The sequence below is a fragment of the Polyodon spathula genome, chromosome 8 (assembly GCF_017654505.1).
Source record: "Polyodon spathula isolate WHYD16114869_AA chromosome 8, ASM1765450v1, whole genome shotgun sequence".
Lineage (NCBI taxonomy): Eukaryota > Metazoa > Chordata > Actinopteri > Acipenseriformes > Polyodontidae > Polyodon > Polyodon spathula.
This window is the reverse complement of record NC_054541.1, coordinates 36,827,416-36,846,603: the sequence shown is the minus strand read 5'-3', so window position 1 is coordinate 36,846,603 and position 19,188 is coordinate 36,827,416. Positions and strand designations below refer to the sequence as shown.

Here is a 19,188-nt window from a genome sequence, read left to right as displayed (position 1 = left end):
TTCTATTGTTATTTACAGTACTCTGGTTTTCATGCAGTATTTTAACCTGTGATCTATGGCTGTCATGTTGTCATCATGTGACCTTGTGGTTTTCCAGATGGTAAAGCAAACACTTTTAAGACTGCAGTTTCAAGTTTGGTACACAGCTGTATTTTACCATTGTCTAGGTCAAATATATCACACTCTGAAGTACTGACTTTTCATATTTGCAGTGTCCACAATGACTACCAAAATCTGGTCCTGTGATCTGTCATTTTCTGAGCTTAAGATATTGACTATATTGTTGTTATTGGCAGCTGCTGGTCAGTGATGGTCAAATACCTTTAAGTAGCCGAAGAAGGTGTATTAGGAGGATTACTGTTTGAAAGTTTATACTGCTGACCAAAAAAAAAAGATGACAAGTCCTGTCATCTGATACCTTTAAGAAGCCTTGTGGGGTAACCTCTTTGTGAGCTTCATACTGGCCAAAATATCCTTATGATTTTCTTCAGTTTGAAAATAAAACAAGATGACTTGAGGAGATGAGCATACTAATTATCCTTGTGTAATTAAGATATTTATTTATTGAATGTAACTTCCTGTGTCCACTTTATCCTGTCGTAAACCAAGTACTTAAAGCAAAATAGTGCCTTGTATGACTTGGCTGCTGTTTTAATCATTTTCTTAGTTTGCAGGGGCAAAAAGTGACTCACTTGTTTATGATAAAGTAGATGATGATGATGATGATGATGATGATGGTGTGCATATATATATATATATGTGTGTGTGTATAAATATATATATGTACAGTACAGTGCAAAAGTTTTAGGCAGGTGTGAAAAAATGCTGTAAAGTAAGAATGCTTTCAAAAATAGACATGTTAATAGTTTATATTTATCAATTAAATGCAAAGTGAGTGAACAGAAGTAAAATCTACATCAAATCCATATTTGGTGTGACCAACCTTTGCCTTCAAAACAGCATAAATTCTTCTAGGTACACTAACACACAGTTTTTGAAGGAACTTGGCAGGTAGGTTGGCCCAAACATTTTGAACTAACCACAGTTCTTCTGTGGATTTAGGCAGCTTCAGTTGCTTCTCTCTCTTCATGTAATCCCAGACAGATTCGATGATGTTGAGATCAGGGCTCTGTGGGGGCCATACCATCACTTCCAGGACTCCTTGTTCTTCTTTACGCTGAAGATAGTTCTTAATGACTTTTGCTATATGTTTGGGGTCGTTGTCATGCTGCAGAATAAATTTGGGGCCAATCAGATGCCTCCCTGATGGCATTGCATGATGGATAAGTATCTGCCTGTACTTCTCAGCATTGAGGAGACCATTAATTCTGACCAAATCCCCAACTCCATTTGCAGAAATGCAGCCCCAAACTTGCAAGGAACCTCCACCATGCTTCACTGTTGCCTGCAGACACTCATTCGTTTACCGCTCTCCAGCCCTTCGGCGAACAAACTGCCTTCTGCTACAGCCAAATATTTCCAATTTTGACTCATCAGTCCAGAGCACCTGCTGCCATTTATCTGCACCCCAGTTCCTGTGTTTTCGTGCATAGTTTAGTCGCTTGGCCTTATTTCCACGTCGGAGGTATGGCTTTTTGGCCACAAGTCTTCTATGAAGGCCACTTCTGATCAGACTTCTCTGGACAGTAGATGGGTGTACCAGGGTCCCACTGGTTTCTGCCAATTCTGAGCTGATGGCATTCCAGTTGCGAAGGGAAGTAAGCATGATGTGTCTTTCATCTGCTGCAGTAAGTTTCCTTGGCCGACCACTGCGTCTACGGTCCTCAATGCTGCCCGTTTCTTTGTGCTTCTTCACAAGAGCTTGGACAGCACATCTGGAAATTTCTGCCTGGGAGAGACCTTGCTGATGCAGTATAACTACCTTGTGTCTTGTTGCTGTGCTTAGTCTTGCCTTGGTGTATGACTTTTGACAGTAAACTGTCTTCAGCAACCTCAACTTGTTAGCTGGGTTTGGCTGTTCCTCACCCAATTTTATTCCTCCTACACAGCTGTTTCTGTTTCAGTTAATGATTGTGTTTCAACCTACATATTGAATTGATGATCATTAGCACCTGTTTGGTATAATTGTTTAATCATACACCTGACTATATGCCTACAAAATCCTTGACTGTGCAAGTGTACCTAGAAGAATTGATGCTGTTTTGAAGGCAAAGGGTGGTCACACCAAATATGGATTTGATTTAGATTTTTCTTCTGTTCACTCACTTTGCATTTAGTTAATTGAAAATATAATCTATTAACATGTCTATTTTTGAAAGCATTCTTACTTTACAGAATTTTTCACACCTGCCTAAAACTTTTGCACAGTACTGTGTGTGTGTGTGTGTGTGTGTGTGTGTATATATATATATATATATATATATATATATATATATATATATATATATATATATATATATGCATGCCAATGTTTGCAATAAAAATCTCTCCTAACTAGAATAGTGATGCATTGACTGGTTCTTTGTCATATCTTGCACTGTTGTGAGTCATTTGGTGATTTAATATCTCAAACTGGCATATGCACAGCCATGCATTTTGTACTCTGTTGCTGTGGTGCAGTTAACACTGCTGTTCTGTTTTACAAGGCAATGTGTGCATCTGTTAGTACAATACATGTAATAAACACACTGGTGTGTGTGTGTGTGTGTGTGTGTGACACTTGTACCTCCCCGTCATTTCATTGCTAATTTTGAAATTGACAATCCTTTTTAAAATTGTATTTGTAATTAAATGTATCTATTTGTTCTACCACATATCCTCGATTTCAGTCTGTGGTTGCGCTGACTGACTACAAGCATACAAGGCATTTTGATTGGTCAGATATGGTTGCATTATTTCACATGCACTTGAATGCATTCTTGTGAGTAGCCTGAATTATACATACTGAAATCTGTCATGCTGCTGTTCGCAGTGCACTGATGCCTGCATTACTCTATGCTCACCCTTCACTCATGCTAAAAGACTTAAATATGTATCCAAGGACATATGGCTGGACCAAAGGCAGAGAGTAAGGCTGCTAACATGAAATTATGCTGATTCTCTGCATGTTTAGAGGGTGTTTATATTGTCCTGTTATTATGTTGTCCTTCATCATAATCCTTTTTTTTTGTTTTTTAAAATATAATTTCATATTGACATTAGACATGTTATCACTGGTCCCCCTTCTGTTGAACATCTTGTGGTGTATTGCTTGTTGTCTATTTCAATTTGGAATCTGCAGGTATTTACAAAGCTGTGGAAGAAATGTTTTAAGTCAAGTTTTTGGAATTACTAAGAGGCCACCATAGACAGATATCAAAGTACTAGCCGGTTTGAAGGGAATAAGTAACATGCAAATAGGCAGGGCCACAATCATGAATAGCCTTATAAGTGAGGAGCAACGTTTTAAAGTCAATATGATGCTTCACAGGAAGCCAATGTAGTAATCATAAAGCTGAGGAAATGTGTACAAACCAAATCAATGAGGCATATAGGAGACCAGCAATCAAGGATCAATAGAGGTTACAAAAGTGTGAGTTGATGTCTCAGCACCAGCTTGGGAAAGCTTGGCCTCAACCTGGCTATATTTGCCAAAAATATATCTATAGTTATAGAATGTAAAAAGCTGGATTGAAATTAACTCTTTAAATACACCCCAATACATCAATAGTTTTATTTCCTGTTCTAATGTGTCTATATTTTATAATCTGTTTTATTTTGTATTTTTATAGACTGTGTTACGCTGCTGCTGACTAAAGGGGCACCAGTTGATGTTCCTGATAAAAATGGATTTACACCAGTACATATAGCTGCTGCAAATGGGCATTTCAGGTTGGATAAACTTCTATTGAACATTTAGAGTCTCGTAAAACTTTGTGTTTCTGGTTTCATTTTTTATTCATGTAACTCTCGCCAACAAAAAAAAATTGAGCTGGTGTTTGTGGCACTTTATTGTGAGTCTGAAGTCAACTTCATTCAGAATGTTGCATCAGTTTGTGCAGCTGGATCTTCCCACTTTGTACCACCTTTATTTTGATCATTATTGGGCATGCTACCATCTCATTGAATGTTGTTGTTGTTGTTGTTGTTATCATTACAGTATTTTTTAAATAGAGCCCAGCTTCCTCATTTCAGCAATAATGACTGCTTCAACCTCCAATAGGTGCATTGAGCTGTTAATAACTGACAATGCTGCTGTTAACAATGCTGCTTCAGGAGGACAGACACCCCTTCATTTGGCTTGTGCCAATGGAAACTACGACTGTATTAGAATCCTGCTGACTGCTGGAGCAGATCGAACTGTAACGACTGCTGTAAGTGAAGGTTTTCAGAATATTTTCACTGCTGATTTTAAAGTGCGCTCCCTCTCGCCTAGTCAATACTACAACAGTGATATGAAATTAGTTTTCTTTGTGGGCTGCATAAGCAATAACAAGATGCAAAGTGGATTGACATGGGGAGGGGAAGGTCTTAATCCTTATTGATTTATAATGATTTTGATGCGTTAAAAGTTTGTGTCAACCCACAAGGTATTTGTTAGTTTTTGAGTTGGTGCCAAGCCACCTGCATCTATTTTATTGTCTTGGCTTTCAATTATGCATCATAAATGAAGATTTAATCATAACCACGTATTTAAGTTATTTTAAATGGGGATCGGTTCTAGAGAAGGGTATACTATTTAAATGTATGAGTTACAGTATGTACCATTCTGCTGTGCTGTATCTAAATGTTCCCCAACAACAAAAAGGTATTGATCCGGGCCTGATATATTACTAGTATGTCTAAAATGAAACTTGAAATCAAAGCTGTTTTAAAATTGTCAAAACTCATTTTGACAGTTTTGGGGGTTGGGGGTGATTTCCAGTAATAGTGAAACCCATGTGTTTCCATGAAACCAGTTATCTTTGGCAGATATTTATTTTGCAAGACATTGTTTTAAATATTTTATTTTATTATAGTTTGAAAGGGTTTTTTCCTGTTTCAAAAATTTAGGTGCATTGTACACGCAGGTTAGACAATATAAGACAATATTAAGAGGAATTTGGTTTACAGAGTGGTATTTCAAATTCAGATACAGAAGCAAGCCTGCAAAGGGGGTAAACCAGTAGTCAAATTAAGTGTTTCTCTCTTCAGTACTAATAGGGTCAAAGAGCGTATAGTAGTCAAAATCTGTGGAACAGTTGCATTGTGTTTCAGGATGGACTATTCTCTTGAATTGAGTTCACCCTTCTACGTTTCTTGAGGGTCTATCCAGTGTAATAAACATGATTACGGTGTACTTTAAAATCCAGAGTTAAAGTTAACTTATATTATTTTTTTTAAAAACTGAAGACATCTGTCAGACTGTGTGAGCCAGCCAAGTGTAAGAGCATGCACAGATTGTGATATTTCAGAATTACAAAGCTATCTTGGAATGGATTTATACAAAGAAAGGAAATGTTGGTATAGTTATTAGTGTTTAAGCAGAGGACTGCAAAATCCTTAAACACTGCGGGGCGAGGGAGCGGATGCATGTATTGTTTCTAGAATCTCATTGCATCTCCTCTCATGACTCTTTCCCAAAATACTGTAATTGTTGTTATGTTTTTATGTTTGTTGCTATTCTTTTGTATGGCACATTTTATATTTGCTAATACATAAAAATACACAGTTTTTAGTTTCTGTTTTGTTTAATGAATGTGTTTATTTCTGTTTTCTTGCAGTGTAATGTATTTCCTTAGTTTCATTATGGATAATCTGAATTAGGAATTCGTTTTGATTTTCTTTATTTATTTTATTTTTTTTAAACTGCTTGCTTTTGTTTTTTTAGGATGGCTGGACACCAGTTCATGCAGCTGTTCATGCTGGTCACGTTAACTGTCTGAAGCTCCTCATGTATTATGAAGTATCTGGAGACAGAGGGTTTGCTAATGAATCTGAATCAGGCTCCGATTCTTCCGACTCCAACTACTTGGAGACCATCCGTTCTCAAGGAGAGGAGTCCATGCTACACGCTAGCCTCATCAACCATGATGACAAAGAGGGCTGGACGGCTGCCCACATAGCAGCTTCCAAGGGCTTTAAGGTCTGTCTATGTTTAAAAAAAAAAATCTCATAATCGCTTTACTGCTTTTTACTACACCACTGTGTAATAAAAAGCAGTAAAGTGATTATGAGATTTTTTTTTTTTTTTTTTTTTTTTTTTTAACAGAAATGACGATGTGAAAGAAAATATTATAAGAAAATAACCTACCAAATAGATTCATATTTTTATTACTGTAATAAAGCACTTTTGTCTAGGGCCCCTTTAGGCCCCTCATTCGCTATTTGTCTGTCTGTCTGTCATGTACTACATGGTGAACTTGACAACTGCCATGCTTTTGCATCTTCAGCACACTTTATATCATACACTCCCGGCCTCCTTTTGATGTTTTGGTTAAACAGCAGTAAACCCTTGCTCTTATACAAGGGTTGCTTAACCTTGCAGGTACTGTGCGGGATTATGTGGACCTTCTGTAGCTGCGACCACTGGTTTAGTGATCTATACTGTGCCTGATCTTTAGTCAACCTAAAACCTGTAAGCCTGTGCGTATTTATATTGGATTAAGTGATTTTTATTGGAGGGAGTAACAAATTACAATTACAATTAGAAAACGCCCACTGGGCTAATGTGGGATAGTTATAGGGTGGTTGTGTTCGTTACTGTTTTTAAGATCGTTACTGTTTTAGATAATTGAAATGGATGCATTCATTACAATTACTGTGTATTAAAAGAAAAAAATGGGATTGTGATTGAGGTAATATGCAAGAAATATGTATTTGTTCATTTATTTATTGGGGGAGGCGGCGTGTGTCAAAATGTGTTCATCGTGGAAAGTTCTAACTAACTCATCGTGCATTAGGAACTGTGGAAGGCTTGCTGTGCTTGTCGTTGCGTTAATCCCATTTCCCATAATATGCCTGTGTCTGGCCCTGATAAATAATTAATTGCTTTCAAAACTAAAACCAATTTCATTAAAGGTTCATGTGTCAGCCTTTTCAACTTTTCACTTGGGATTTTACTGAGAGCTATTAAGTATTCATCCCTTCCTAATTAGCCGTAATGATGGCAGTGTGGTGCCTTTCTTAGATGCGTCACATTCCCATGGGGTTCAGTTGCACGCTGTTTTCAGAATTGGTAGATTGATGCTTGTTTTTGCTTCTGCTAAAGTGTCATCTCTGTGATTTAGAAAGATAATGGGTGACTCCAATGTCCTAATTCCTTTGGAAATACGGAAGGTCCCACAGCATTTTTATGGAAAGGGTAGGGCCTTTCCATAAAATACTTCCTTTACCCATCGTAGCATGAAGCAGAAGATCTTTATAAAAGAGTACATTCTCAAAGGGCTGCGCTGTGTAGGTATCTATAGGTAGATGCATTCTGAAGCTACTGTACTGAAGAAGAAGAAAAAAACAAAATGACCAGGGGCAGCATGGGATGGCCACCAACAGAGCTGGCTAAATCAGCTGGCTGAGTCTACTTGTCATTCTTCCAGAATTAGGTTTCATATTGAAATGACTTAATGCATGACTTAAACTGGGGGTGTGCTTGCTTTCCTGTTGCCTAGGCCTATTATGACTATTAGAAAAATAAAGTATAGCTCCTAAAGCCAAAAAAAATATAACCTTGTAATCTAAACTTCCCTATAAGATGGTCTTGGTCAAGTTCCATTACATCTGTTTCATGACCAGATTGGTTATATTAAGGACCTGGTGCACTGCTGTATTTTAACCCTTTGCTGCCCAGTGTCCAATATATTTGACATTGAGAAAATAGACATTAAATAGGTATGGGAACATGCCAAGGGCAGTAAAGGGTTAAGATTATGTTCAAGCAGTTTCATAATGTAGATTATCCTGTAATACAAATTGGTGCGAGCTGTTCTGGTAGTTTTTTAATGAGGTAGACTATTCACTAGGCTTGGTATTCCAACAACCAACAGAGTGAAAATGTGTTATAGAAACAGTAACTACCTAGGCTGAAGAGCTGAATAACAAAAGCTGCAGCTGTACCTGGTGGGGAGGGGAAATAGGAGCTGCATAAAGCAACACACCTGTAGTATAACAAACATGTACAGAGATTGAGATTGTGTTTTTCTTTTTAGAATTGCCTGGAGGTGTTGTGTAGTCACAGCGGACTAGACATTGAGAAGAGAGATAAATGCAATAGAACCGTCCATGATGTGGCCACTGATGACTGCAAGCATCTTCTGGAGAATCTTCGTAAGTTGTGGCTTTTTTTTTTTTTTTTTTTTTTGGATAAACAGATTGTAAAAGAATAAAAATAAAAGCCAATGAAATGTCTGTTGAGGTGACATTGAATTTTATTAAAGTGTACAATATTTCTATATTCGTATTAGTATTCCAGACTATTCAAAATGCAGTGTGTCTTTTTAAATTGTGTCTTTTGGTAGTGGCTTTGTGTACATTGTGGGTCCCAATGCAGAATGAATAATAATTGCATAAAGCCCCCATTTAAATATATATTTTCCCTTTGTGTATTATCTGTGCTTATTCGAAACTTAAATAACTATGCTGAAAGAACACCACTAGCAACTTTCAGAAAATAGAATATGTTCCATATTGTATACTGGGGGATTTAAAATATATATATATATAATGGAAAGAATGACTTCTGTAGCTTTTCCAGCCCGCTCATTTTAATTAGTCATCAGACGACAGTGCCAAAATGTACAGCTTTTTTCTCTGTCTTACTGTAGCATTCTACTAATTCATGTGAACTCGGTTCATGTTATTCAGATCGTAAAATGTGTCTTCCAGTATTTGATTATTGCAGGTAGTCATGTACTCTTGCATTTCCCTTAAAATACGCCTATGTTGTGTGCAGTAGGCCTGTAGTTTTCCATGTGTTTATTAATGACTGAAAAACCTCTAATTCCAGTTAATATTCAGAATTTTTAGCAGGGCTGCCTAACATTATGCATTCAGTTCAGTGGTTGTGTCTCAGGAATCAATATGCTGTTTGTAAGTGTGTTGAAAGTGACGTAGTTAAAGAGAGCAGCACTTCTGTCCAAAGAGGTGACCCATTTGTTTAACACTAGATTAACAACAAATTGTGGACTTGATTTCCCTATTCACATTTATGTCTTGTGTCTCATGTGGTCTTGTTTATTCTACACAACACTGACATTTGGTATTCTGCAGGTACAAAAATGTGTTTGCATATAAAACTTTTCTTTCACAGATTCTTACAAGGTGCTTCTGCAGATCTCCCAGAGCCCGAATGAACAGATCTGTGCAATGGATATTCTTGAAGATGGAATAACTGTAGGGGTGCTAAATGTCCGCAAGCACACCACCTGGGATGACTTGTCCAAAAGTTTGTCCCAGGCAGTTATAAACCACTTCCACCTGCTCTCCAGGGGATGGGAAGAGAAGGGCTCTGCCTTTAACAGCAGTGCGCAAGCTCCTAATGGCCTTGGTTCAAGCAGCATATTTGCAGTCCAGATAGGTAGGAGTTTTTTTGAAAAAACTGTCTTTTTTCATTAAGGATTTGTATTTGTGGGCAGTTGTCCTGGGGTAGCTGTAGGCTCCGCTACAGTAAGTGACTCTTCAGTGTCTGCGTCACTGTTTCACAGACTCATTGGCTTTGTGTTTTAGATTCTTGCTGTCCCGTTGTAGTTTGCTGTCCATTTGCAACTTTCTTCTAAACTGTTAACCTTGTCAGTGGCACTCCATCATGTTTTAAAATAAGCATGTCTGATAACCAGGGATCCTAGGAGTCTGTTTGCTGCGAAAAAACATGGAAAAATACGGAGAAACACGGGTTTGATAATAACCGAATAAATGCACATATCAAATATAAACATTAACACAGGCAACTTTGATTTAAATTTGCGTAAACAGACCTGCTTAATAAAGCTGCTTCCGGTATTCAAGTTCAGTGCTGAATGAGGCTTCAGTTTACTTCAGTCAGTATCCAGAGCTGTTCAAAGATGCCGAAAACAAATACAATCACCATTAAAGATCGGGTCAATGAGTTTGGCAAGGACGAATTTCACGTCGATGGTAATGGGCAGTTTTGTACCTCATGCAGAAGGCTGTAGATTACACTCGTAGGCAGACCATTATATATATATATATATATATATATATATATATATATATATATATATATATATATAGAGAGAGAGAGAGAGAGAGAAACTCATTTTAGCCTTTTGTTTTACTCTTTGAAGATCCTGCGATCCTTATATATGCTATTTGATTGCTTTTATTTTGATAACAAGTGTGTCTTTGTCTAACTCGTGGAAATGGGAGTAATCCTTCTTCAAAGTTCACATGGTGAATTTTTGGGGTGCATTTGCACCACTTTCTGCCTTCCTAGGGTTGCAAAAGGTTTCCAGCACTCTGTCTGATAAGTGCATTCTTTACAGTACCCTTTCTTATTACCTAACAGTACATGGTTGAAAAATATGATTGTATTCTGCAAATTGCAAAAATCATGACTTTCATATACTAGGCAACCACTATCATGCAGCCTCTGTTGACTTGTATATTCAATGCCTGAGAGAGACATCAGGCAGTTCAGAGTAAACGTGCCTTATTTACATTTACTTGGAAACTTAACGGTACTATTTGGATTGGATTTTTCCTTTTCTTTTCAGGGGATGAAGCCTTTCTATCTGTTTTTGTTATGTATGCAAGGTCTCTTTGTGCACTACTGTTTTTCAATGAAAATACTGAAGCTGCTTTTTATGCACAATGGGACAAATGTTTTGAAGATATAAAGTGATTAATCTGAATACCACTGCTACCTTAATGCATAACATAAAACTTGTATGAAAACTCGGATGTCAAATAATTTGTATTTTTCAGTGTAAGTTTGTCTGTAAAAGTAAGGGAAATGCCAGGAAGGATGTCATTTTTAATGATTTACACAGCAGCTACTGTATATTGTAGACAATGATGCAATTAACTACAGTATAATTTCTTTTCTGAATGCCCCTTTATCTAATCTCCATTTGTGCCCCCTGGTCCTTGTTTCTTTTTTCAGGTCGAAAAAGTCCCCTGGGTCAACATTGTTAATACCTTTTAGAATTTTGAATGCTCGAATCAGATTGCTGCATAGTCTTCTTTGTTCAAGACTGAATAGATTCAATTATTTTAGTATGTCTGCATATGACATGCCTTTTAAACTTGGAATAATTGTGGTTGCTCTTCTTTGCACTCTTTCTAATATCCTTTTTGTAGCGAGGTGACCAGAACTGAACATAAAATTCTAGATGAGGTCTTACTAATGCACTGTAAAACTTTAACATTACTTCCCTTGATACTCGCATGAAAGGAAATAAAGTAAGGATATGTGATGGGAAGTTATGCAGAACAGTTTAAAGATGTTTGTATCATCTGAAAACAAGGCAGGAGGTAAGTAAAGGTTTTGGATAAATACAGAGCTTAAAACAAGGAAATGAAAGGTTAAAAGTCAAAATCTTGTAAGATGTCTGCTTTGTCACTGTTTGAGTTTAAATGTCCATATATTTATTTTAGTCCAGATCACATGTGTTTTTTTTTTTCTGATGGTGCTGTTTTAAAATGAGCTTTTGTTGTCTTTCATTGTGGCTCAGTAACAGTAAACGGTTCTACGTTTCTTTTTTATAGGAGACTCCACTTGGTACCCAGGCCAGGCTCTGGCTCTTGCACCGTGGGACTTGTTGAAAAGATGTTGCTCACAACACATCACAGTTAAGCTGAAAGGTGTGTTTTTTTTTGTATTTGTATTTCATTTTTTATATCTAGCAAGGGTTCATCTTACAGAATATAGTTACTTATGATGCTAATAAGGCATCTTCTTGAGGGGAACTTGCTCTTTCAACTGTTTTGTTTTAAACTCTGGTCTTATTGATCATACAAATACTTATTTTGCAGAACTTGTCCTGTTACACTTATTTATTTATTTTTTTTAAAAGTTAGTTCCACTTTTAATTGCAAGAATTTAGCTTACGTAATTTAAATATAATATTTATTCATAAAACTATTATTAAATCCAATATATCCCCAAAGTAGTTAATAGTTTTTTTTGGTCGGGTCCGATGGGTATTAAGCTAATATATAGAGAGGATGGTTGGCAAGCTGACGGTTTGATAGGTAGCTCTTGTCCTTTTACAGATCTTGGCAGTGTGCCAGAGTCTTTAATGCATAGGAGTTTAAAGCTGTACTTGAATTCATTAAACTTTCAGGGCTACTCTTTTTGTTAATTTTTTTCTTTACATGTTTTTTGACAGGTTTCCAGGAAACGTCTCTCGATAGCTTGGCGTATTCATCTCTGATCCCGCTCCAGATGCTTCAGAACTACGTTCGGCTGGTATGCTAACTAGCACAAGAGGATTTTATGTGTTTTCATGTAATTTCTTTCTGCTGTCAGTCGTGCCTTGGGTTAAACGCTTTACACCACGCCACAAGGACAGCAAAAGTCAAACAAGAAATAATTCATTAGACTATGTAGCTCCTCGAGTATAACATTTGGTAAATGACAACTTTTTTAAAGGATACAAGGCTTTGGATGACATACATCTCCTACCACCTTAACTGGAGTGAAAGGATACAAGGCTTTGGATGACATACATCTCCTACCTCCTTAACTGGAGTGAACATGGAGTACTTTTAAATTCGAACATTTTAACTGGCATAATACTCGGGTATTGTTATTTTAAGTATTACATCTGTTAGACATGCATATATCGCAAATAGTATTTTAAGGGTTTGCATATCTAATATTCAGTTTTTTATTGTTTTCAATAATCCATGTTCTCTACAGCCGCAGTATTGAATGGATTTACAAACACGTTTGTCATCTCAAACTTTGAAACTTCTCAGGCCGCTGGTCTTAATCAGTCTTGCTGCTGTCAGCTGCTAGTTGAAAAATTATCTTTCTGAATCCCCAAATATACGTGAAGAGGAATGGCGTAAAATATTTGCATATTAGATTAATTGCAGGATGCTTTGAAATAGTCACAGATGCAGTATATTTAGTAGTGTGTGTGTGTGCCCCCTCTGCTGGTTAGGTGTGTAAATGTGTTTTGTTTTAATTAGGTGGAACAGTATCGCAATGTTATCTTCCATGGGCCTGAAGGAAGCTGCCAAGAATACCTAGCCCATCAGATTGCACGGTTCATTAAGGTACTAAAGGCACAAAACATTCTTTTTAAAGAAGGCTTTTTGTTTAATGCATCTGTAAAAACCTTTTACAAAAAATGTTTTCACACAGCACAAACAAGAAGCCTTGGGAGGCCGATGTGAAATGGTAAAAATCGAAGTGGATGCTAGCTTGTCAAAAGAACAGTTGGTGGAGTATTTCATTAGCTGCGGTTAGTAGTTCTTAATAATTTATGCTCTATAATGGGCACGTCTTTTATTAATCATATGTATAATGTGCAGTTCAGTCTAACAGCCAGTAGATGGCATTAAATTGAACTGTTATATATATATATATATATATATATATATATATATATATATATATATATATATATATATATAGACACACACACACACACACACACACACACACGTAGCTCTGGAAAAAATTAAGAGACCACTGCAAAATTATCAGTTTCTCTGGTTTTACTATTTATAGGTATGTGTTTGGGTAAAATAAACATTTTTGTTTTATTCTATAAACTACTGACAACATTTCTCCCAAATTCCAAATAAAAATATTTTCTTCCAGGACAACCTTGTACTTGGCTTGATTCATGCCAAAGCTGCCCGATTCCAGCCTTGCTGAAGCACCCCCAGATCATCACCGATCCTCCACAACATTTCACAGTGGGTGCGAGACACTGTGGCTTGTAGGCCTCTCCAGGTCTCCGTCTAACCATTAGATGACCAGGTGTTGGGCAAAGCTGAAAATTGGACTCATCTGGGGGTGCTTCAGCAAGGCTGGAATCGGGCAGATTTGTCTTTGTGAAGGGCTCATGAATCAAGCCAAGTACAAGGTTGTCCTGGAAGAAAACTTGCTTCCTTCTGCTCTGACAATGTTCCCCAACTCTGAGGATTAGTTTTTCCAGCAGGACAATGCTCCATGCCACACAGCCAGGTCAATCAAGGTGTGGATGGAGGACCACTAGATCAAGACCCTGTCATGGCCAGCCCAATCTCCAGACCTGAACCCCATTGAAAACCTCTGGAATGTGGTTTATAGAATGTTTTCAATAGTTTATAGAATAAAACAAAAATGTTAATTTTACCCAAACACATACCTATAAATAGTAAAAACAGAGAAACTGATAATTTTGCAGTGGGCTCTCAATTTTTTCCAGAGCTGTGTGTGTATGTATATGTGTGTGTGTGTCTATATATATATATATATATATATATATATATATATATATATATATATATATATATATATATATATATATATATATATATATATGCATATCCATCCAGTAGTTAAACAAGTCATAACCAGCTGAGTGTGATTTAGTCAGATTTCTGTGATTTAGAGAAGATTTTGCAAGAGCCTAATTGCTTGGGCACTTATAATTTTTTAGATATTATATCTATTTGAGGGAAGTTCTGAAACCAAGAATTGGGTTCACAGGTTTCTAATAGTAAAGCTGTAATACCAGCGTAGGCTAAGACTGATTAGGACAGTCCCCGTAAAGATCATTTTCAGTCTTGTGTATATACTGTATCTCCAATCTAATAACTGTACTGGTTTTCTCAGGCTTTCTCGTTCCAGTGAAGGATTTGCCAGGGCCCGAGAATATAGTTGTTGTGCTGGAGAATTTGGAGAGAGCCGATTCACTGGCTGAGCTTCTGGGAGACCTTTCTGAGCCTCTAGAAAGCAGGGGCCCAGGGAGCTCAGTCATCCTGCAGAACAGTAAGAACTGTGCTCGGCTGCATCATCAGCCAGCAGGATGAGTGGCGGCTGATGCTGAGTGTAAAAGCTTGTAAATAATTGATTCTAATGAGAGGGCTTTAATCCAGAGCCACCACATCCCTGCAAGCAGGGGTGAACTCCTGTGCACAGCTGGGGGTAAACCATTTTAAAAAATGACAATTTGAGTGCCAATGAATAAAATATATTGTGCCAATGAATAAAAATATATTACACAATATATTTGTAATCCAAAGAAAGCCTTAAAAAATAACTGATAAAAGATAACCAGTTCACCAGAAGCTGAAAATACTGAAAGCTTTGTACCCTCTGCATGTATTATGCACTGTAATATAACACTTAAGCTAAACCTTAAGTGATTAGTACTGTATTAAGACATATGACACTGTGAAGTTACTGCTGTAGAGAGGGAGTTTTGTTTGAAGATATCCTAAAATAGGGGTGATATTATACAAAAAAGTATTTAAAAAAAACTTATATAAAAAAGATAAACACCCCCTCTATTTCTATTTATTTATTTTTTTATTTATTTTATGTAACAGGCATTACTCGTAAAGAAATAGTTGAATTATGAAAAGGCTTCTCAAAGCCGATCAAGAGGAAATGTGATGGAATTGTCAGTGCTACACATACTGTGCATTCAGTTGAGAAGTGAAATAAAGAATCTAACGCTTTCAGATATAAGTGAAAATATACTTTAAAATGTTACATTATAAGCCACAATAGTGATTACTGTTGTTTTTTAACAGCAGTTTAATTAAAAAAATATTTCACAGTTGTTAAAAAAAAAAAAAAAAAAAAAAAAAGGTTCCAGCAGGACTTTTATTGTATAATGAATTGCTAACACAACAGAAATTAATTTAACACAACAAAACTTTATGTAGCTAGCGTGGACAAAAGCATGACTTGGATTTGTTTCTTCATGGGAGTAATGTTCAAAAACTCGGTAACTTTGTTTTTAAATTAATCGTGTGCATTAAGAACACATTTATATATAATTTCTCTGTGGAGCTGTTCCCAGAATGCATTGTTACTCTATTTGTTTTTAAATGGATGTTATTTCACATGCCCCAGAAAAAGGCTATATTTTACACATTGCGTCATTTTCATTGTTTTGAAGGCTTAAATGAAAAAAAAATAAAGTATGAATCCGGAGACTAAATTATACATTTCATAATAATAAACATACTATGAACAACCATCTTTTACTTTCTATCCAACAGAGAATTAGTCGTCGATATCAGGGGAAGGTACCAGCACATTATTTTGATAACGTTATTAACCAATCATATAAAAAAAAAAAAACATTGAAAACACTTAATCTAGTTTCCCTATTTTCTTCATTAACAGCACAGGAAACCCACAGTGCATATTACTTCCAGGAGAGCAGCTTCCTGATTGGAACCCTAGCAAGGTCCCGTCTCCATGGTGCCGAGTTACTGGTACAGCAGCATTTCCGCTGGGTACAGCTGCGATGGGATGCAGAGCCCATCCACAGACTGCTTCAGAGATACCTGAGGAGAAAGCTGGTTGATAAGGTCAGAATAAATGCAGTTTTGTGCTGTTCTGCTGTTTAGCCACATTCTTTACACAGTGATTCTGTACCCGAGTGGATCGAAGTATCCAAGAAATTGCACAAATACTGTGCATGATTTGCACAGCTGAAGAAGATGCCAGCTTTGTCCCAGTGAAATAGCTAGTCATGTATGTAGGAGGCTGTGGCCCAGTGGTTAAAGAAAGGGGCTTGTAAACAGGAGGTCCCTGGTTGAAATCCTGACTCGCTGTGTGACCCGGTGCAAGTCATTTATCCTCCTTGTGCTCAGTCTTTTGACTGAGACTTTTTTGTAAGTGACTCTGCAGCTGATGCATAATTCACACACCCTATTCTGTAAGAAAGGACCAGATTGCTTTTACTAAAACCCAGATATGTTGTGTTATGCAGTATGTTTGAGAGTAATGTTGTTTTACTACAAAGACACACCTTCATGTGCTGTTTCCTTGTATGTTATTATACTAAAGTTAAGAGAGGCTTATCAGATCTGGAGATATGCAATTGTACTGAAATACTTTGTCTAGGCCACTGTCTCTATTTCTAGTTTCATGTAAAATAAATGTTTGATTTCTCTGGATTTGGATGGCAATAACAGGAAATAGTTGATCGTAGTGGTGTAAGCTTTCAGCTCTGTGTGATTTTATTGTTTTTAGTTTTTATTACGATTTAGATAATGTATTAATTTTACGAGTGAAATTTCGGGAGCAGCTTTTATTATTTTTTATAATAAATGCAAGATTCTGTTCTATCAGTTTAAAGGTCAAATGCCACCTCCACCTGACTTGGTTTCTAAAGCTCTGGGATGGATTTGTGCTGTCTGGCACCAGCTTAACTCCTGTCTGTCTCGCCTGGGAACACCGGAGGCTCTGATTGGACCGGAGATTTTCTTCACTTGTCCGATTGTGCCCAGCCATCTCCAGTCTATTGTCAAGTAGGTCTTTCTTCAAGCAGGGATTTCTGGAGATTTTGTTTTTCATGTGTTTCAGTTTATTGATTAATCAGTAATGGGAGTTAATCACATAATTTGGTGAAATTAAACATTGTTTTATAAAAGTGAAGTAACATGGTGGATGAAAAACAATATGATTAAAGACTAGATCAAACTTTGCAAAATGCCAGCTAAAGGTTATTAAATGTAACCCAATTTATACAAAATCTTACAATGAGTCTTACCAATATCCTATGAAGTGGGCACATAAAACCGAATGTAAGGTTCATCTAAAGGAAAGGCTGTGTTGTGGACGGTTATCTTTTTGGCTTGCACTTGCTTTTTATACTGTATTCAATCCCTTATGTTTGTGAAGGTGGCTGTCCAGGCTGTGGAATGCAGTGATTGTTCCCCGAGTGGAAGAAGCCATTCTCTCGAGAGTGAGGGTGAAGAGGTCTCTGGTGCAGGGCCAGTCGTCAGGCAGGAAGAGCCTCAGTCAGGGGCAGCAGGCTGTGGTCAAAGCAGCGCTCAGCATCCTGTTCAACAAGGCTGTTCTCCAGGGTTGCCCTCTCCCCAGACAAGGTACTGACACCACAGTTGTGCTTATTTCGGGTGAAAATCGTGGCATCTTAAGCTGCTTTTAGCTCCTCGATTTCCAAGTGTCTCTTGCATCAAATGTGCAGAGACTTGATATAGAACAGCATGTCTCTACTGTCATGACATATCCCTTTTAACACAAGCCATCGAGGCTCTGACACCTCTTTTGAAGTCAGATCTGTTGTTGACACAAGCTTGAGCTAAAAGTTGTTCTTTTAGTTGTGCATATCAGTTTTTTTTTTCAGCTTGATCATCAGTTTTGAAACCTCAGTCCTCCCAGCTGCAGTGCAAGATCCACAGAGTTGTGTTGCACCTGTAATTTAGTGATACACAATGTGTTTGCAGGTGGCAGATTTGTAATTTTAATAGGGATTTTGTGGTTGCATATATGCACGTATATTTATTTATTTTTATAATTGAAGCAGCGGAATTCGGAAAAATAGCATTCATTTGAATTTGCAATAAACAACATGGTAGAAAGATGCAGGAGATAATTTCATTAAACAGGAGCAAGTTCTCCCCAATTCCATTTAACAGCACAGGCAGGAGGGAAGCTTTAGTAAGGGTAGTATTTCTCCCCCCTGCTGGGCGTGCAAACAGGTTTAGTGTAAGTTTTTTGTTTTTTTGCCTGAGAAATACTATTGAACCAGAACAATGCAATTCCTTTCATTCTTTCTGGGGAATGGGTGAAAACCTGGACTGCCGGTCCATTTTGAAATGTACGTGGTGATTAGAAAGTAAGTTTACCACATCCACGCTCCATATCATTGATGTGGTAAACTTAATATCTAATCACCCTGTATATAAATGCACTGCATTTGACTGAAATATCAAGCCACCTTCTGTCTACAGTATAAATAAGACTACACATATTCAGCCTCTTGTTTTCAGTCAGTAATAAAGATTTGTTATTCTGCGGGAGAACTGCAAATCAATGTTGATGCTGACCGAAAAACAGGTCTAATACTTTATCTGATTTAATCTTGTAATGCAGAAATAGAAGAACATCTGTCAGAGTTCCAGGGAGTTAGCTTTCCCTTGTCTGTGATCACCAGTTATAAAAGTGGCAACAAGAAAAGCAGAGACAGCAGCTCCTGGAGGAAGGCAAGCACCAGCCCTCGGAAGAAGAGCGGCCATTCGCTCTCGCAACACTGGAGTAAACAGGCGGGACAGAAAGAAGGTACAATCTGCAGAGTCATTAAACAAATGTGCTTACTATCGCTCTGT

The 19,188-nt window shown here is 37.2% G+C and overlaps 1 protein-coding gene across 5 annotated transcripts in view; it reads left to right on the top strand.

Moving 5' to 3' along the window:
• cttnbp2 (cortactin binding protein 2) overlaps positions 1 to 19,188 on the top strand; it is a 52,193-nt gene that overhangs the window by 29,674 nt on the left and 3,331 nt on the right. For 4 of the 5 annotated variants that reach the window (XR_005950760.1, XM_041257820.1, XM_041257817.1 and 1 more), the window contains exons 6-19: positions 3,732 to 3,831; positions 4,163 to 4,313; positions 5,810 to 6,064; positions 8,124 to 8,241; positions 9,224 to 9,490; positions 11,641 to 11,736; positions 12,264 to 12,343; positions 13,072 to 13,158; positions 13,247 to 13,346; positions 14,711 to 14,866; positions 16,235 to 16,422; positions 17,189 to 17,367; positions 17,741 to 17,946; positions 18,956 to 19,141. Coding sequence is in view for 4 of the 5 variants with exons in the window: in XM_041257820.1 (XP_041113754.1) it covers positions 3,732 to 3,831; positions 4,163 to 4,313; positions 5,810 to 6,064; positions 8,124 to 8,241; positions 9,224 to 9,490; positions 11,641 to 11,736; positions 12,264 to 12,343; positions 13,072 to 13,158; positions 13,247 to 13,346; positions 14,711 to 14,866; positions 16,235 to 16,422; positions 17,189 to 17,367; positions 17,741 to 17,946; positions 18,956 to 19,141 (2,169 nt within the window). In the remaining variant the exon portion in view is untranslated. The remainder of the gene's footprint in view (positions 1 to 3,731; positions 3,832 to 4,162; positions 4,314 to 5,809; positions 6,065 to 8,123; positions 8,242 to 9,223; positions 9,491 to 11,640; positions 11,737 to 12,263; positions 12,344 to 13,071; positions 13,159 to 13,246; positions 13,347 to 14,710; positions 14,867 to 16,234; positions 16,423 to 17,188; positions 17,368 to 17,740; positions 17,947 to 18,955; positions 19,142 to 19,188) is intronic. The other variant, XM_041257819.1, reaches the window with a different exon arrangement.